Source organism: Mus musculus, chromosome 4 (assembly GCF_000001635.26).
Source record: "Mus musculus strain C57BL/6J chromosome 4, GRCm38.p6 C57BL/6J".
NCBI classification, from domain to species: domain Eukaryota; kingdom Metazoa; phylum Chordata; class Mammalia; order Rodentia; family Muridae; genus Mus; species Mus musculus.
Window position 1 is genome coordinate 118,196,235 of NC_000070.6, and position 19,270 is coordinate 118,215,504.

At 49.0% G+C, this 19,270-nt stretch overlaps 1 protein-coding gene and 1 non-coding gene across 18 annotated transcripts in view; both read right to left on the reverse strand.

Moving 5' to 3' along the window:
- Positions 1-11,978: 11,978 nt before the first annotated feature.
- The window catches only part of Ptprf (protein tyrosine phosphatase, receptor type, F), an 83,193-nt gene continuing 75,901 nt past the window's right edge, over positions 11,979-19,270 (reverse strand). For all 17 annotated transcript variants that reach the window (XM_030253363.1, XM_006502872.2, XM_030253360.1 and 14 more), the window contains 11 exons: positions 17,507-17,630; positions 17,223-17,398; positions 16,486-16,605; positions 16,093-16,247; positions 15,730-16,015; positions 15,466-15,644; positions 15,125-15,251; positions 14,767-14,892; positions 14,383-14,537; positions 14,135-14,270; positions 11,979-13,655 (listed from right to left, as the gene is read on the reverse strand). In XM_030253363.1, coding sequence (XP_030109223.1) covers positions 13,587-13,655; positions 14,135-14,270; positions 14,383-14,537; positions 14,767-14,892; positions 15,125-15,251; positions 15,466-15,644; positions 15,730-16,015; positions 16,093-16,247; positions 16,486-16,605; positions 17,223-17,398; positions 17,507-17,630 — 1,653 coding nt within the window. In that variant the 3' untranslated portion in view covers positions 11,979-13,586. The remainder of the gene's footprint in view (positions 13,656-14,134; positions 14,271-14,382; positions 14,538-14,766; positions 14,893-15,124; positions 15,252-15,465; positions 15,645-15,729; positions 16,016-16,092; positions 16,248-16,485; positions 16,606-17,222; positions 17,399-17,506; positions 17,631-19,270) is intronic.
- Mir7226 (microRNA 7226) lies at positions 14,271-14,330 on the reverse strand. The gene has a single exon (NR_106085.1). It is a non-coding gene; the product is annotated as a microRNA 7226 (primary transcript).

The following is a 19,270-nucleotide window of genomic DNA, read 5'->3' on the forward strand; positions in this document are numbered from 1 at the left end:
GCAGCTAGGCAGTGGGACTGACATCTGCAAGTACAGCACGGCCCTTCTCTACCACTGACACTTCTCATGAGAAGTGCATGTCAAAGGCTGAAAAGCTGGAAAGCGCACTCGGGAGATAGGGAGGCATCCCTGGATCCTTGCTAATGTCGCTGGCACACGTCTTTGTCAGCCCGCCTCTAATTTTAACACTCGTACAAGTGCCATACGGCACTGAGAGCACAGGCTCTGTCTGAGTCAGCAGGTCTGTGGCAGGGTCTAAGATTCTGCATGTTAAGAGGACCCAGGAGATAGCGATCCTTTAAACGTGTCTCTGTATCTCTAATTTGGGTTGCTTCCAACATTTCAGCATTATGAATGCTGCTGCAGTGTATAAACTATTTGTGTGATTCCCTTATATAAGTTCCTAAATATGTATATGTACTGGCTAGTTTTGTGTCAACTTGACACAACTGGGGTTATCACAGAGAAAGGGGCTTCAGTTGAGGAAATGCCTCCATGAGATCCAGCTGTAAGGCATTTTCTCAATTAGTGATCAAGGGGGAAAGGCCCCTTGTGGGTGGGACCATCTCTGGGCTGGTAGTCTTGGTTCTATAAGAGAGCAGGCTGAGCAAGCCAGGGGAAGCAAGCCAGTAAAGAACATCCCTCCATGGCCTCTGCATCGGCTCCTGCTTTCTGACCTGCTTGAGTTCCAGTCCTGACTTCCTTGGTGATGAACAGCAGTATGGAAGTGTAAGCCGAATAAACCCTTTCCTCCCCAACTTGCTTCTTGGTCATGATGTTTGTGCAGGAATAGAAACCCTGACTAAGACAGTATAGTTGTGTAAGTGATGAAACACATTTAAATTTTTTATCTGTCTGTCTGTCTGTCTTTCTATTTACTGACCTTTTTTGTTTGTTTTGTTTTTGAAGACAGGGTTTCTCTGTATAGCCCTGACTGTCCTGGAGCTCACTTTGTAGACCAGGCTGGCCTCGAACTTAGAAATCAGCCTGCCTCTGCCTCCCAAGTGCTGGGATCAAAGGCATGCGCCACCACTGCCCGGCATATCTTTTAACTTTTTGAGACAGGGTTTCTCTGTGTAGCCCTGGCAGTTCTGGAACTTACTCTGTAGACCAGGCTGAATTTGAACTTAGCGATCTGCCTGCCTCTGCTTCCTGATTACTAGGATGAAAGATGTTTATCACTACTGCCTGGCATTGCCGGGGGTGGTGGCACATGCCTTTAATCCCACCCCGCCTAGCTAGTCTTTTTTTTTTAAACATTTTTTTAAAGATTTATTTATTATATGTAAGTACACTGTAGTCATCCTCAGATACTCCAGAAGCGGGCGCCAAATCTTGTTACAGATGGTTGTGAGCCACCATGTGATTGCTGGGATTTGAACTCAGGACCTTCAGAAGAGCAGTCAGTGTTCTTAACCACTGAGCCATCTCTCCAGCCCCAACATTTTTGTTTGTTTGTTTGTTTTTTTGTTTTTTTGAGACAGGGTTTCTCTGTGTAGCCCTGGCTGTCCTGGAACTCACTTTGTAGACCAGGCTGGCCTCGAACTCAGAAATCTGCCTGCCTCTGCCTCCCGAGTGCTGGGATTAAAGGCGTGCACCACCACGCCCCACTCCAACGTTTATTTTTTACATATGAATTTTTGCTTACATGTACAGATGTATATCACATGTGTGCCTGGTGTCCTCAGAGATTAGAAGAGGGTATCAAAGATCCTGGAACTGGAGTTAAGGATTGTTTGAGCCACTACATGGATGCTGGGAACTGAATCCAGGCCATCTGTAAGTACCCTAAACTGCTAAGCCTTCTCTCCAGCCCTAGAACAATCTTAGAAGATTTTGCTGGTTCTTGTTTTTGTTTATTTGTTTTGTTGTTATTGTTGTTTTGCTTTTGAGACAGGGTCTCACTGTGCAGCTCTGACTGCTCTGGAACTCACAGCCATCCACCTGACTCTGCCTCCTGGGTACTAGGCTTGAAGATGTGTGCCATCACCCCCTGCGTTAGCTGAGAGGAGGTTGTTATAAAATAGCATGTACACCACTATGCCTGGCTAAAAACGTTCTGTAGTTCCAACTAAAACTTTCTCCCTGTTCAATACTGAGCATGGGATGGCATTAAGTGCCCCCCCAACACACACATACATACACACACACATACATACACACACACACACACACATACATACACACACATACATACACACACATACATACACACGCATACATACACACACATACATACATACATACACACACATACATACACACATACATACACACACATACACACACATACATACACACACATACACACACATACACACACACACATACATACACACACATACATACACACACACACATACATACACACACACACACATACACACACACACACACACACACACACACACACACACACACACGCTAGGGCAGTTGCCTACCGCTGAGAGACCACTCTCTCCAGCATGCCTTTTCGTTTCTTAGAGTCTCATGTTTCACACACTGGCTTGGAACTTACTATGTAGCTGACAATGAGCTTGAACTCCTGACATTCCTGTCTCTGCCCCAGGGGTATTGGGAGTGGCAAGGTTACATTCCACCCAGTTTCTGTGATGTCACAGATTGAACTCAGGGCCTTGTACATGCTGGGTAAGCACTCTAACTGAGCTACATCCTCTGCATTCAATATGACCTTCAACAAATATTGTAAAATATTCTCTAAAAAGGTAGAATTGGTTTATATTCCCACTAGCAACATGGGTCTAATTCCCTGTGTCAATATTGATGTATAACTTTTGCTGATTTATTTTTTTCCTTTGCCTATTTGACAGTCAAACATCAGCACCTCATTCTTGTTTCAATTTGCATGCCTTTGACTACTTAGTGGGGCAGAGGGCCTTTATTGTTATCATGAGATTTTGTAATTTTCTTCTGAATTTGCCTATTTGTCCCACACCTATTTTTCTAGCCAGGGTATTTACTTTTGCTCTGACTGATGTGAAAGAGTCTTTAACTAGTAGGTCAAGGTTTAAACACAACCCCTCCCCAAGCCCCAACACACACACCTTTTTTCTCCAGACAGGATATCACTATGTAGCTCTGGCTGGTCAGGAACTGGCTATGTAGCCAAGGCTGGTCTCAAACTCACAGGCCCATCTGCCTTTACCTCCAGAGTTGTGGGATTAAAGGTGTGTGCGATCAACAAGCTCTTTTTTTCTTTCCCTTTTAAAAAAGAAACTGAAGACTCCGTATATAAAGAAGTTTTTGCTTTCTTTCAAAACAGAGCTTCTAACTGCCTGGAACTCTGTAGACCAGAGTAGTACTCGCTATGTAGCCAAGGCTGGCCTCGAACTCACAAACATCCACCTGCCTCTTTCTCTGAGTGCTGAAATGAAAGGTATGCGCCACCGCCACCAGACTGCAAATTAAAGTTTTAAAAAGAGTTTTAAATGTTAATTTATGTTTGCATGTGTGTATGTGTATATGCGTTTGTGTCTCTCTGTGTGCATTTGTGTATTTGTGTTTGTGTGTGTGAATGTGTGCACACTTGTGAGTGTGGGTGCCAGAAAGCAATGCCGGATCATCTGGAGCTGTAGTTCCAGGACACTGCGAGCGTCAGGAGCTGAGTGCTGTGGGCTGACCTCTGACCTCTGACTCTCCAGAAGAGCAGCAAACACTGAGCCGTCTCTCCAGGTCCAAATCCTCCACTTTTAAAAAGATTTACTTTTTAAAATTTTATGTATATGAGTACATTGCAGCTGTCTTCAGACACACTAGAAAAGGGCATCAGATCCCATTACAGATGGTTGTGAGCCACCATGTGGTTGCTGGGAATTGAACTCAGGACCTCTGGAAGAGCAGTCAGTGCTCTTAACCACTGAGCCATCTCTCCCGACACCTCCATAGTTTGTTTGTTTCTTTCTTTTTCTTTTCTTTTCTTTTTTTTTTTTTCTTTTTGGTTTTTCAAGACAGGGTTTCTCTGTGTATCCTTGGCTGTCCTGGAACTCACTTTGTAGACCATGCTGGCCTCAAATTCAGAAATCTGCCTGCCTCTGCCTCCTAAGTGCTAGGATTAAAGGCGTGCGCCACCACACCTGGCTTAGTATTTTTATTGCTGTGATAAAATATCATGACCAGGGGCTGGAGAGACAGCTCAGTGGTTAAGAGCACCAACTGCTCTTCCAGAGGTCCTGAGTTCAAATCCCAGCAACCACATGGTGGCTCACAACCATCTGTAATAAGATAAGATGCCCTCTTCTGGTGCACCTAAAGACAGCTACAGTGTACTTATGTATAATAATAAATAAATCTTTAAAAAAAAATATCATGACCCAAAGAAAAGGATTCATTTCATCTCATACCTTATAGTTAGCTCATCATTCAGGAGAGTCAGAGCAGGAACTCAAGGCAGGAGCCTGGTGGCCGGAACTGAAGCGAGACGATGGAAAAGCACAGCTTAATGCTTTGCCCCTATGGTTTTCTCAGCCTGCTTTCTTAAAGGCCCCGGGACCTCTTGCCCAGGGTGGCACTGTCCACAGTGAGCTCGGCTTTCCCATCTACTAAGAAAATATCCGACAGGCTTGCCCACAGGACGATCTCATGGAAACATTTTTTTCAATTGTGGCTCCTATTGTCAGATATGTCTAGGTTTGTGTCAAGTTGACAAAAGCCAACCAGCACACCTGTCTATTCTTCAGATGTGTTCCCATCGATTTTTTGTTTGTTTGTTTGTTTTTTCGAGACAGGGTTTCTCTGTATAGCCCGGGCTGTCCTGGAACTCACTCTGTAGACCAGGCTGGCCTCAAACTCAGAAATCCGCCTGCCTCTGCCTCCCAAGTGCTGGGATTAAAGGCGTGCGCCACCACGCCCGGCTCCCATCAATTTTTAAAAGATACAGGGAGGGCTTGGAGATTTGACTCAGTTGACCGAGTGCTTGCCCAGCATGAGGGATGCCCTGGGTCTGATTCTCAGTACCTCATAAGCTCTATAAATTGGGCTTGATACTACAATCCTGGAACCTCAGGACTCTTTGGAGGCAGAAAGATTGAAAGTTCAAGGTCATCTTCAGCTACACAGGGAGTTTGAGGTCAGCCTGGGCTACATGAGAGAGAGAAAGACCCTGTCTCAAAAAGAAAGAAAAAGGGGGATGGTAAGGCTGGAGAGATGGGTCACTCGTTAAGAGCACTTGTTCTTGCAGAGAGCCCAGGTTTGATTCCCAGTACTTACATAGCGCCTCATAACTGTCTATAACTCCATTTCCAGGGGATCCCGCTCTTTCTTCTGACCTACTCAGGCACTAGACATGCGTGGAGTGTATAAATATCCATACAAACAAAATATTCATATCATACACACAAATTAGCAAGGCAATAAGGGAGTGATGGCAAAAGCCTTTAATCCCAGCACTCAGGAGACAGAGGCAGGCAGATTTCTGAGTTCGAGGCCAGCCTGGTCTACAAAGTGAGTTCCAGGACAACCAGGGCTACACAGAGAAACCCTGTCTCGAAAAAAAAAAAAACAACAACAACAAAACTCATACATATAAAATGAAAAAAATATAAAAAAGGAAAAAGAAACCCCTACTAATACCCTACCTCAAAAGAAAAGAGAAAGAAAGAAAGGAAGAAAGAAAGAAAACAGATAAAAATTGAGAGAGAATTTTCCCTAAATAATACAACGTTCATTTGGAAGAAAACCAGGGACTAGTCAAAATAGTTTTAAAAATATAAAATGATGACTGTAGTGGGCTAGCTGTGTAATGAAGTAAGCCAGTAAAGTTAGCTGCCTAGCCCTGGCTAGGCTTGACTGGCCAGCTCAGCAGTCTGCTCTGTTCACTTTGTAAGGGAAGCACTTCCTCAGACAGGGTCTCGTGGAACTCAGGCTAACCTTGACATTGCTATTCTGAACGGGATTACCTTGCGATCCTGAACTTCTGCCTCTGGAATGCTGGGATTGATAAAGGTGTGTGCCACCATGGTCAGTGTGTTGCCACGGTCAGTGTGCCACCATGGCCAGTGTGCTACCACGGCCAGCCCTGTCCTTTAATTCTTTTTTTTTTAACTACTTAATTAATTAACCTATATTTTATATGTGTGGGTGTTTTACCTGCCTGTTTGTCTGCACCATGTGCATGCCTGCTGTTGGGAGCCAGAAGAGGGCATCAGATTCCCTGGAGCTAGAGCAGCACACGGTTGTGATCTGTCATGTATGTCCTGGGAATATCTCTTTGATCCTCTGGAAGAGCAGCAAGTGCTCATAAGCACTGAGACATCTCTTCAGCCCCTTCAAAATCTTTTTCAATGAGTTATTTGTTTTATATGCATTGGTGTTTTGCTGCAAGTACGTCTGTGTGAGGGCGTTGGATCCTCTAGAACCGGAGTTACAGAGAGTTAGGGGCTATCATGTGAGTTCCTCGGAATTGAACCTGGGCCCTCTGGAAAAGCAGCCAACACTCCTAATAACCACTGAGCCCCACTCCAAAGTAGTTTTAGAAAACAAGGATCTAAGGCAGTGAAATGGCTCAGTGGGTAAAGCATTTGCCATCACCTAAGTTTCATCCCTGGGACCAAACTAAAGGTGAGCAAACCAATCCTACAAAGTTATAGTCTGACATCTGCATGCATGCTATGGCCCATATGCCCCCTATATAATAATATTATTAATAATAATAATTATAAATTTAAGGCCACATGTGGTGTTGCATGCCTTTAATTCCAGTTCATAGAAGGTATCAGCAGGCAGATCTCTGAGTTCAAGGCCAACCTGGTCTACACAGCAAATTTTAGGCCAGCCAAGGCTACATAGTAAGACCATGATTAAAAAAGATTTTTTTCATAAACATACAATTAAAATGCTATTTATTAAGCCGGGCGTGGTGGCGCACGCCTTTAATCCCAGCAGTGGGGAGGCAGAGGCAGGCAGATTTCTGAGTTCGAGGCCAGCCTGGTCTACAAAGTGAGCTCCAGGACAGCCAGGGCTACACAGAGAAACCCTGTCTCGAAAAACCAAAAAAAAAAAAGAAAAAAAAAAAAAACAAAAAACCAAGGCCACCTGGTCTACAAAGTGAGTTCCAGGACAGCCAGGACTATACAGAGAAACCCTGTCTCGAAAAAGAAAAAAACAACAACAACAACAACAACAACAACAAAAGCTATTTATTGGCTTTTAATTGTTAGAATGAGAGGCTTGGTTGTATTGACGAAACAGTATTATAAACACCAACAATATGAGATCAGGGGAGAGGTATTTAGTGGAAGGAGGTGGGGGGGAATAGGTACACTGACTTCCTCATTTTCCCTGAGGGTAATCAATAGGGACGGTCCACAGGTGATAAATCAGCAAACAGACGCTTAAACATCAACGTTAAAAGCCATGCAGGGAGCGCTAAGACGAATTAAAAATAGTAATGTATCTTACAGAATTAGGAGGTAGAAGAAAGGTAGAGGCAAGGGGTCAAGTAAATTTGCTAAACCTGTCACATTTATAGCCAAGGAGTCAACAGACATTAATCCGCTAAAGACATACCAAGTCTTCCATCAGAAGAGCTGGGTGCAAAGACGAGGCTTACCTTTCAATGTGGACCCTTTAAAACCGCGCTGGTGCAGCAATGTAGCCAGAGAACTATTGCCTAGCAGGTGCAAAGCCGCAGGGTAGATCCTTGGCAGGTGCACTCAGCACACACCCAGACACAGACAGACCAAGACAGGCAGACGGACAGACAGATGGACAGACAGACAGACAGAGACAGACAGGTAGACATACAGAGTCAGACAGACAGGCAGGCATACATACACACACACACACACACACACACACACACACATACACACTAAACTATGACTAGTTTCTCAGGCTGGGTAGAAAGAGAGCTGCAGCATGTTTTACTCCTGTACTATTCAGGCATGCCTTTAACTCCCAATCCTCCTGCCTCAGCTTCCTGAGGAGCCAAGATTACAGGTCTGCATCAGCAGGCCTAGGAGCTTTCTGGCTACTAATGATGACCGTATTCGTGCCTCTTTCCCATTTGACCTTATCTCCTGTTACTCTCTGGCCTTGGCTCAGAGTATTAAAGTCATCCTAGTCTCAAAGCACAGCACACATCTCTACCCCTTTGCTCCAGTGACCCCCTCTGCCTGGACGGCCACCCTTTTATATGTGTAGGAGTACTTTGCCCGATTGTCTGTATAATTGCATGCCTGGCATCCTTAGATGTCAAAAGAGGGCACCAGGTCCCCTGAATCTGAAGTTAGAGAGGTTTACAAACTACCACATGGGCATGCGAACTGAACCTGGGCCCTCTGGGAGAGCAAGTGCTCTCAATGGCTGACCCATTTCTACAGATTGTGGAAACTTGAAGATAGTGGGCAGCCTTTTCCAGTGTTCAAGTCTCCCCTGCAGCCCCATCCCTGAGGATTAATCTGCATGGTCCATTTGACTGGTTCGAGAGGCACATTTCTGAGTATGTTTCCAGACAAGATGGCATGAGAGGGAAGATGTGCCCTGAATGTGGAGATCTGGACTGAATTGAGGGTAGGAAGGAGAGAGCTGGAGACACCCTGCTCTAGTCTGTGGCCCACCATGACCAACTACACTGTCCTACCATAACATATGGAAACCATAAGCCAACAAAAAAAGTCCCCCACTCGGTTCATTTATTCTTTTCTTCCTTTTAAATTTTGTGTGTGGGGCTGGAGAGACGACTTAGTGGTTAAACGCACTGACTGCTCCAGAGTCCTGAGTTCAATTCCCAGCAACCACATGTTGGCCCACAACCATCTGTGATGGGATCCGATGCCTTCTTCTTGTATGTCTGAAGAGAGTGATCTTGTACTCACATACATAAAACAAATAAATGTGTGCACACGTACAAGTCCTCAAATAGTGTCTTCTAACACTCTGCTTTATTACTTCGTGGTAGGGTCTCTCACAAAAACAGGAAGCCATTTGGCTAGGCTGGCTGTCCAGAGAGCTCCGAAGGTCAGTCTGTGACTGCCCTTCAGGGCTGAAGTGACAGACACCCACCACCATGCCTGCCTTTTTAAAAAGTGGCTACATTTCATGATTGACTACCGTCTTACCCACTGAGCCATCTCCCCCTGCCCTTGAGGTGCTTCTGTCAGGCATTTAGGGAACAGAATAGGAAAGCAGCTAATAATGCCAGTTTTCACTGAAGACCCCCTAATTCCTCCGACTGCACCACTAGGGCCCTTACCACCTTCTGACACATTACAAATACATTTCTTCCCTGATTTTTATATGCATCCTCTGTCCCCTCGAGAACGCTTGCCTCTAGGCAGCCATCTGTGGGGTTCACTGACGTGTTTACTCTGAACTCTCGAATGGTGACAGCCACATGGCAGGTTCTCATTAGGTCCTGGAGAAGTGGAAAAACATAACATTCCAAGAGATAAAATAGGCGTAATTGAAGCGACCCTATAGCTTGTTGGGAGGATTACATGAAATAATAGACTTCAGATGCCTGGCATAGTGAGACCCTCTCGCCTCTTCTAGGATGGTTACCGCTGTCTTCTGAAGGAATTATTTTCAGCTGAGACTAAAAAAAATGAGGAGTGCATGGGTTTGGGTGGGTGGAGAGAGAGAGAGGATCTGGGTGGGAGGAGCGGGGGAGAGGATCGGAATATACTTGTGAAAAAAAACTGCTTTGCAATTAAAATAAAATGAGAGGAAAAACAGAGCTATCCAGGTAGACAGGAAGAATGCTTGTAGAAAGATCTGGGGCTGAGTGGACAGTCAGGTCCAACATTCAGAGAACTGGTTTGGGGCTAGAGTAGAGTTTGCTTAGTACGTGCAAGATCCATCCGCAACACTGCATACACAAACAAAGTGGGGTTTTTTTGTCATGGTTGGGAAACAGGGTAAAGGGAGAAGGAGGATTAGGCCAAAGGCCAGATCCTCCAGGCCTGGAAAAGCAGGGAGTTACAGCTGATTTTGAGGGCTTGGTGGGTCTCTCCAGTCAGGTTGACTTTGTATGAGCATTCTAGCTGCCATGTTGAGACTGAGCTGGCTAGGACAGGCTTGGGAACAAGCAGAACATGTAGACAGTGTGCCAAGTGGGAAAGGACAGCTCAGGGCTGGGCATGGTGGCTCATGCCTGTACCTCCAGTGCTCAGGATCAGTATTATGTGGAGCTAGCCTGAGCTACAGGGTGAGCGAGAGTCTAGTCTCAAATTGTAGGGCCTAGTGTATGGCTTGGGTCAGCAGTGGGAATGTAGACACACAGGAACCAGAGGCCACATGGGCGGGGTTCGGTGGTGGAATGAGGGGGTACAGGAGAGATGCCTGATTAGCAAACAGTGCCTGAGGTGCTCAACTCTGCAAGGCGAGACCTCCGAGGAGCAGGCTTGAGGGTAGGCATAAGCTACCAGGGCAAGGGAAGGGTGTGGCTCACCTGGCAGAGTGCTTGCCTGGAAACCAGAAGCCAGGGATGGTAGTCACAACCCTGTGATCTCTGCATTTGGGATGTGGAGGCAGGAGGATCAGAAGTTCATCCCAACCTACATGAATTTGAGGTCTGAACTATGAGGCTCCTGCACCTTTAAAAAAAAAAAAAAAAAAAAAGGGCATGGTGGTGCATGCCTTTAATCCCAGAACTCAGGGGGCAGAGGCAAGCAGATAGTGGAGTTTGAAGCCAGTCTGGACTATACAGTGAGTTCCAGGCCAGGCCAGGCCAGCCAAAGCTACATAGTGAGACCCTGTCCCAAAAAACAAACTAGCCAACACAAAGTACAGTGGAGACTTGATCCCATTGGGGATGGAGAAAAGATCTTGAAACAGACACTAGTGTGTGTGGGTCCCAACTCTGGTGCTTAACCGGCCACATGGTCTCCTTGGTGGAAGCCCTTACTGAAGGACTCCCTGCTCTGCGGCGACCCCTGTGGTTTAAGTCTATAAAGCACTGACTGCTGAGCGGGTCGGGAGCAGGTCTGCATGCTGGCATTCCTCAAGAGTAGGCCTGGCATTTACTCTTCCCTTGACATCTCATGGTTCAATCTTTGATTTAGCAAGTATTTCTTCAAATTTCATCCCATCCGAAACCATGGTTGTCCTTCTCTGAATACAAATGGATTGGTTTGGAAACCAAGGGACTGGTTCTATATATTGGTCATTTGAAGCCCTGGGGGTGGGTGGCTGCTAACTCTGGAATACCCGCAGGGCCTCTATTCTTGCGGAGCCAGGACAATGCAAGGCAGGTGGTGTGCAGAACATCTGCTGCCCTTTCACAACCATCTGGCCCCACCCCCTTTCCAGCCTTAGGGTCTCAATTCAGTTCTTAGAACTTCCTGCTTACTATGGTTTAGGCTTCCAATCCTTTGCAGTCTTTTTTCCACTAGGAACTCTTGTGTATCGCGCCCCCCCCCCCCCAACTAACTTCTGCTCACCCTCTACAAACACAGAATGCAGCGCTCACCTCCTTTAGGCCTTCCCCAGGGCCACAGAGTCTGTGACAACTCTGCTGAGGGTATTTCTTCTCTGGTTTGCCCAGGATGTTGAGATCAGGCGGAGCCCCCTGACCACCAGGGTCAGTAAACCCTCCTTGCTGTGTCCCTGAGCCCAGGGGGTCTCACTGTGTGCGTCCAATACCCACATGGCAAGAATTACAAGATTTTTTTACTGATTGACTTCCATATAGTCATTTCCTAAGTCCACAGGGTTATCCCATTCCTTAGAGCATGGGAGAGGATGAAGGCGGTGATGGTGTGTTACATCCTTCATTTGTCAATTCACAGCAGCACAAGGTGAGGAGAGACGAGGGTCTGAGAGCCCTGGGTGCTCTCCACAGCTGCAGCTCAGGTAGGCGGTTCCATCCTCCATTCAGGCAGCCATGGCTGGAATCTGGCCCGTCCTAGGCACTCACCCAGGTTGGGGCTCATCGTCCTCTTGGAATGGACTCCTCAGAACCCACCCCAGCCATAGACTTAAGATACCACACTCTAGATACAGGAGCTGAGACAGAGGCCTAGTGTGTAAGAAATCTTGATTATTCAAATTTATTACCATCAAGAAGTATGCAATGATGCTGTAGTTTTTCTTAACAAATAGAAAACAGACTGTGTACAACAGTGAACTCTACAGCACTAGCATCCACAAGGTAAAAATGAATGTTTCATCCAACACCACCAACCCCGGACTGTTGATCTTGACTTAGCCTAGCTATATCTGGGGACGTCGGTATCGAGTCCCTCGGCTAAAACAGCTATGCACCCTTCCCCGCCCCCACTTACCTATCTAGATAGTGCTGCCCAGAGGAAGAGACCCTCTCCCTGCCCCTCAGCAAGCTGAGATAAGAGGACTGAGTATAGTACCATGGATACAAGTCCAGTAGTCTTGCCACATTGGTTTGTGAGGGCAACTTGAAGGAGTGGGAAGAGCGGGTCATGGGGGGATTTGAAGACAGCTGCAAACCAGGAGAGAAAGCATCTGTCCGGCTGAGGACAGACATGTGCTACCAGGCCCACTGGCCTGACCTGAAGGGCCAGCCACGCCCCCGCTTGGCCCTGAGGTGTGTGGGGCGTGGCACAGGCCCTCACCTGTGCCATTCATTTCCCGAGGTGGCCAGAACCCACAGCCTACAAACACCTGCCACACTGCGACGCTGGGGATGATAGCGAGACTCTGTGGGCCCATGGCGAGCCCCAGGCACATTGAGTTGCCTCCCACTTCGAATCTGAAGTAGAGGCCAGGGGATGAATCTTTATTTCTTTTCTTAAAAAAAAATATTTTTATGTTTTTTTTTTTTTTTGATTTTTGTTTTTTGAACCTTTGCAAACACGATGGTGACGAGGAACGCCTTGCCAGGCTCCCCCAGACACGTCTGTGGTTGTAGGCTATGAATGTTAAATGCACACTGGGGAATGTGTTTCCTATCGCCTCCCCACCCACCACTGTCTGTGGGGCCTAAAAAAAGGCTCTCAAGGAAAAACAAAACCTAAAACAAACAAAATAAAGTGTTTCCCTGCATTTGGCTGGAATAGGATCTCATCTGAAAGGCTGGAGGACAGCAGGAGTCACGCTGCCTCCCGGGCCACAGCCGACTTGCTCAGGTAGGGCCCTAGCTCTGCACAAGGAAGGCGAGTTACTACTGTGTCCTTCCGCAGAAGTTGTACAAGAAAGGATCCAACGTGAACTCAAAAAGGAAAACAAACAAGTCCCAACTCCCACAGCAGCCCCATCTGCAGTGAAAGACCTGCAAAAGCAAAGTCGGAGGAAGAGGCTAGGACCCCGCAGTCTACCCCGCCTAGTGTATAAAAAGTGGGGGCTTTGCCCCCTTTTCCCACCCCATGAGAAGCATGAGAACGCGGAGCTGAACAGAGAGCTTGAAGCGGGGCTCCACTTGGCCCGGTGGACGAGGGCCCAGAGCCAGGCTGCCAGTCCGCCTACTTGCCCAGGTGTTCTGGGCTCTCTGACTGGTGTGGCAATGTTCCCCGAAATGCTGTGATCCCAGTGGGCTGTGCTCTGCCGGCAACAGCATCCGTGCAGGAGGGCTGGACGATGGTTGGTATGGCTCAGAGGAGCTGGGTCCCCTCCGGAGCCCCGCGGGGGAGCGTCGGAGGAGAGGGGAGCAGTAGTTACGTTGCATAGTGATCAAAGCTGCCGAGGTATTCCAGGGCCGCACGGTAGCACAGCTGGTATTGGTCCTTTGAGGAAAGAGGGGGACTGGTCAGTGTGAACAGAGCCAATAGCTATTCCAAACACAAGGGTTTGCATGTGCTGCAGCCAGTGGCCACAGAAATGGCCTCTGTTGGCTAAGAGCAGATGCTGAACACCGAGAACTACCCAGGTACTCTCCAATTGAAGTCTCGAAAGGCCATTTCTCCTTTTTGCCTCTCCCAGGCCTGTGTTCACCTCTGCTACTCAAACCACTTGTCTGTACCCAGACTCACCCACCGTCTTACACAGACTGCTACGTCTACTTCTGACCCCAAAGGCAACATGACACACTGGCGCTCAGGAAGGGGCTACGGAATGAACACAGCTCCCTCTCCTCTTCCCTGCACGCCATGTGGGACAAGCAATACCACAGAGCTATAAGGAGAACAAATACACGTGGGCCAGCTGCAGGTGCAGCTGTGGGTTGTAGCAAAGACACGTGGGTCCCTCCCTCTGGCCTGCATACCTCTGTCTGCACCATTGCAGGGCGCTGTGTGCGGAGGGTCTTCACGGTCTGGAACATGTCAACCACACCCTCATACCGCATGCGCTCCAGGACAATGCTCAGGGTGATGAACACACCGGTGCGGCCCACACCAGCACTGCTCAGAGAATGGCTGTGTCAGGAGTCCTGCTCCCTTCACACAATCAACTTCCCTGGCCTTCGGGACCACCGTCCCCCCTCCCATATCCCTCCACGGGGGCCGTCCCAACCTGCAGTGCACCGTGATGGGCCCATCCTGGCCAAACTGCTCCTTTGTCTTGTGCACCTGCCCGATGAAGTCGATGAAGCCTTCACCTGTTTTGGGTACTCCTTGCTCTGGCCAGTCTGTAAACTGGAACTGTCGGATTGTCCTTGACTGCCCATCCTGGGAGAGAGGGTCAAGGGTCACAATGAAGGTTTGGATGTTAGGTACTAGGCCCTCTAAACCAGGAGCACAACCACCCAGGGACGCACTCTCAAGGACACTCTAGGAGGTAACGCAAACAACTCGCCCACGACTCAGATCCCTGCAGTGTCTTGGGGCAGATGGAGCCACGTGTGCCCGGGTAGCTCGAGGGACACATCTGTGTGCATATTCTTTGGCTGACACTCACCCGGGCGTCTGTGACTTTGAATTCACGCAGAATATACTGGGGCATGTTGTACTCAGCCATCGGGTCAACAACGAAGTACTGATAGCGAGCGGAGCGCTCTGCTGGCCAGTACTGGTGACATTTCTCCTGTGGACAGAACACCAGGCACCGCCCAAGATCAGGTGGGGAGGCCAGAAGAGAATGCCACCTTTCAGAGGACTTTGGGAAGGGGTGCCTCAGGTGTTGGTAAAGAGGTCTGAGGCCATGCTGATGGGGAGCTGGGGCATGAGAGCAGAGGGTGGAGGAGGTTCCCCTTTCCCAAGGGTAGCTGGTGTCCCCCCTGGTATGAGAGGGGCCCCAGGAGAAGGGGTGGGCTTACCCTGCCCATCTCCCGAAGCTTGGTCAGCATGACGATGATGGTGGAATTGTGCTCCCATAACATGCGCCAGAAGTCCTCGGTGCTCTCTGCCAGAGGCCCCTGTGTAGCTATGTAGGCCTTCTGCTGTCTGGGTGACATAAGACTTCACATGATGGAGGTGCTGCTGCCCGCACCTATCCTGACATTGTCTAGTTCCTCAGAGAGCAGCCCTCCTCCAGGAAGCCCTCACTTCTGTCCCCAACTCACTCTGATCTTTTGGATTAGCTCTTAACTCTCCCAACCAGAAGCAGACCAAGGTACCAGAAGGGGCACAGTGGGGCAGCAGGGAGAAGCATGCCGACCTGTAGCCATCTAGAAAGCTGGCATTGATGTAGTCTGAGCCCTCCACACCACGGATGGGTTGCAAGCACACTCGGGTCAGCTCATAGGGCATGATGTTCACTAGGCGGTTCTTGAACTTGTTGCAGGGCAGGTTGGCACTGACAAAGCGCGACGTGTGGGCCTTGGAGTTGGCCAGCAACTGTGAAGAGCAAGGGTTCTGTCAGGCCTGGCCTGCTGCAGACAGGCTTCCCACGACCGACCAAGTCAGGCCTCTGGAGTCCCACCTTGAACTCAAGTTCCATGGCCGTGACGCTCTCCCCGGGAGGCACTTGGCCTAGCTTCTGGATGTGGGCATAGAGGTTCCGAGCGAGCACCTCGGTGTGTCCGCACATGGCAGCCTCTAGCAGGGCCTCGTGGATGAACACATACTGGTCCTCGGTCTGCACCATGTAGTTCCTTTGTGAGCGCATGCACGTCACGTGGCCATAGATGTCAACCGTCTTCTCGTGCTTCATACGCTCCAGCATTGCGTCGATGACGATGAAGCAGCCTGTGCGCCCCACACCCGCACTGAGGAGAAGAGCAGAGCTTGGGGCAGGGGTCCCCTCACCTCCCACCCCTCCCCTCTGGTGGCTCTGGACTCTCACCTGCAATGCACCACCATGGGCCCCGCATCTAGTGGGTTACAGGCCTTGACCCGTCTCAGGAAGGCCAAGATGGGAGTGGGGTACTCAGGAACGCCGTGGTCTGGCCAGGCCATGAACTGGAACTGACGCAGCTCACGCTTCTCACTGGAGCCACTCTGGGAAAGGTCAACGGAGATGAGGTTTGAGGTTTGCTTGCCACACACCCAGGGAAGGGGCCAGACCAGCCACTCTCAGGTGACACTCAGAAGCCACAGCAGACAGTCACCTAACACAAGCCGTGAGAACCCCTCATACACCTCCCAGGCCCTGACCCCACAGCTGCCCTCCGCCAGCCCATCACACTCAGGCTACAACCTAAGGGATGGGCCAGTGCTTGGGAACTCAGGGACATACCTTATGGAGGGCAAAGGTGCGCATGGTGTATGTGGCCAACTCCACAGTGTCCACCAGGGTCACCTGAATGAGGCCATAGGTCTCAGTGCCACGGACTGGCCAATACTGATCACACTTCACCTGGAGGGGGATGGGCAGGACAGGGGACAAAGTTATAGGATGCCCAAAGGCTCAAACAGGCAGACGCAAGGGGAAGGCCCCAGCTCCCTCGATTCTCACTTCCCTCTTCCTCTCCAAACCTCCTCACACTAAGCTACCACCCTGGCCCTCACTGGCTGAAGGAGGACCATAATTGAAAATTATTTATTCAACACCAGATCGTACCAGGCACATTTTCTGCCAAATTTACCCATAACGTTTATGCCCCATTTTCAAGCTCTGTAAATTTTATGTTCCAGTCAATGCTTCGCGGTGCAAAAGCAGACATCAGCAGCTCCTTCCACTAATTAACTTAGATGTGTGAACACCCCAGGAGCACTCTGGCATCTGGGGAACATGTGAATACCCCAGGAACACCCCAGAAACTGGGGAACATATTAACATTCCAGAAAACGACAGCATTTGGTAAAACATATTAACATCCCGGGAACCCATAAACACCTGGGGACCACATTACATTACATCCCAGCAGTTCCCCTCTATCTAGGGGATGAGACAATACTCCAGGAAAACCACAGCCTTTGGGGAGTCCCTTGAAAACACTCACAGGAGGTGGTACCCAGCATCACCCCCCTCACCCGGGATTTCTCCTCTAGCCTGGTCATCATGACCACTGTGGCTGTGCGCTGTTCCCACACCATCCTCCAGAAATCGCCCATGGTCTCGGGCAGCGGACCCTGTGTGGCGATGTAGGCATTCTGCTTTCGGTAGCCATCAATGTAGTTGGCATTGATGTAGTCACTCCCAGGAACACCTACAGGAATGCAAAGGGATTCGAGAGTGTTAACCTGGGGCTCAGAGCATTCTGGAGAGCAGGGTACAGGACAGCAAAGGGCAAGGGGGCACTGTGCCCCGGGCTCACCATCAATGGAGGTGAGGAGGACTCGAGAATGGTCATAGGCAATGACATTTGCATAGCGGTTCTTGGGCTTGTTCACCTCCGAGTTGGAATTCTCCCATGTGAACTGCTGTCCAGGGTCAATGGACTGCCAGAAATGGAAGAAACAGGGAAAGTGAGGGCCAAGTCGTGGGAGGCCTATCCATGGTGCTTTGCAGCCAAGTAACACCTACATTCCCCAGCCCAAGTCTGGAAAGAGATAAATTGAAGACTCAAACTTCCATGGCAGCCCCTTGTAGAGCTTATGAAGACCAGGTGGGTCATGGGTCAGGCCCTGCATCCAACCAGTGGAATGAGATGGAGATAATGATGATGATGATGATGATGCGGCCACCTGGGCTGTGCTGGAGACTGACTGTCCAAGGCTACAGGTCCACATACCATGCTGCCCAGCTCTCTTCTCCATCTCTGGCTTTTCCTATTCTGTCTGTTCCCTGCCCTCCCCGTAGGCAGGATCTAAGCTCCTCTACATCTCTTCCCTGGCTCTCTTCTCACTTCGTTGCTCAGGAAATGTTTTGTTTGTTTGCTTGTTTGGATAGGGTCTCATGTATACCTGGCTAGGTTTGAATTTACTACCTACTATATAGGATACAATTAAGGATGGCTCCAAAGTTCTCTCTCATCTTCCTACTTCCATGTTATGTGTGGGTGAGTGGTGGGATTAAAGTGTGTGCTACCCCATTTATGTGATGCTGGAGGAAATCCAGGGCTTTGCAAATTCTAGGCAAGCACTCTACCAAATTAGTCTCATCCATAGCCCATTCACAAGATTTGTTTTTCTTTTCTCTCTCTCTCTTAAAATGCATGTGTGTACACATATGTGTTTGTGCACTTGTGTGGTAGACAACCCTAGCAACACCCTCTGCCTTTGAGCCAGGACTTCTCAGTGGCCCCCGGTTCACCAAGTAAGCCAGGCTGGCTAGCCAGTAGTACCATGGTGGCTTCTGTCTCTGTCTCCCCACTCTGGATTACAAGTGGCCATTTTACACAGCTATAGCTGCAATCTTCACCTTTTGTAAGTCAATCTTCACTGACTGAACCACTCCCATTAGCCACCGCCACCCCATTCACAGGACTCTCCTGCTTACATCTCAGAGCTGCCCCTACTATCCTGCGGCCCCCTAGACATCTCCATGTGCAAGCTTCACAGCTCTTTCCACCCCAGTCCCTTTAAAGGCCAGCTCATCTGTTTCCTGTCAAAGCAGGTTCTGATGTGACCCCCCCACCCCTCAGTGGATAGCACAAATCACTGACCCAGGAAGCCCAGCCAGGTTTAAAGTCCATCTTGGGACCTCCCCAAGGTCCCTCCCATTGCTTACCACACCCCCCTACACTCCTTTCCTCTGCCTTTCTCAACCTGCTGCTGCTGCCAGCAGCTAGCTCTGCTTGGTACCTCCAGGCCTCTTCTCTTGCCCTGCTCCAACCCTCTCTGTCCTTCAGCAAGAACAGTCTTTCAAAAAAAAAAAAATGCAGATCTGAGTATCAAATTCCTGCTCAGAGGCCTCCCATGCTCTTGACTGGCTCAGGACACAAAAATGCTAACAGCTACATTTCTGTGTGAGCTCACGGTGTGCCCAGCACGGTCCTAAGCCACTGCGTGCATTTCTCCATCTTTTTACTCAAGAGAGGTTTGAGTTATTGTCCTTCCTTTGAGGATGGAAAGAATCGATGCCTGTATCACAGTCTCCTCCGTTTTGGTCCCAGCCACCTTATTCTCTAAGGAGGCTG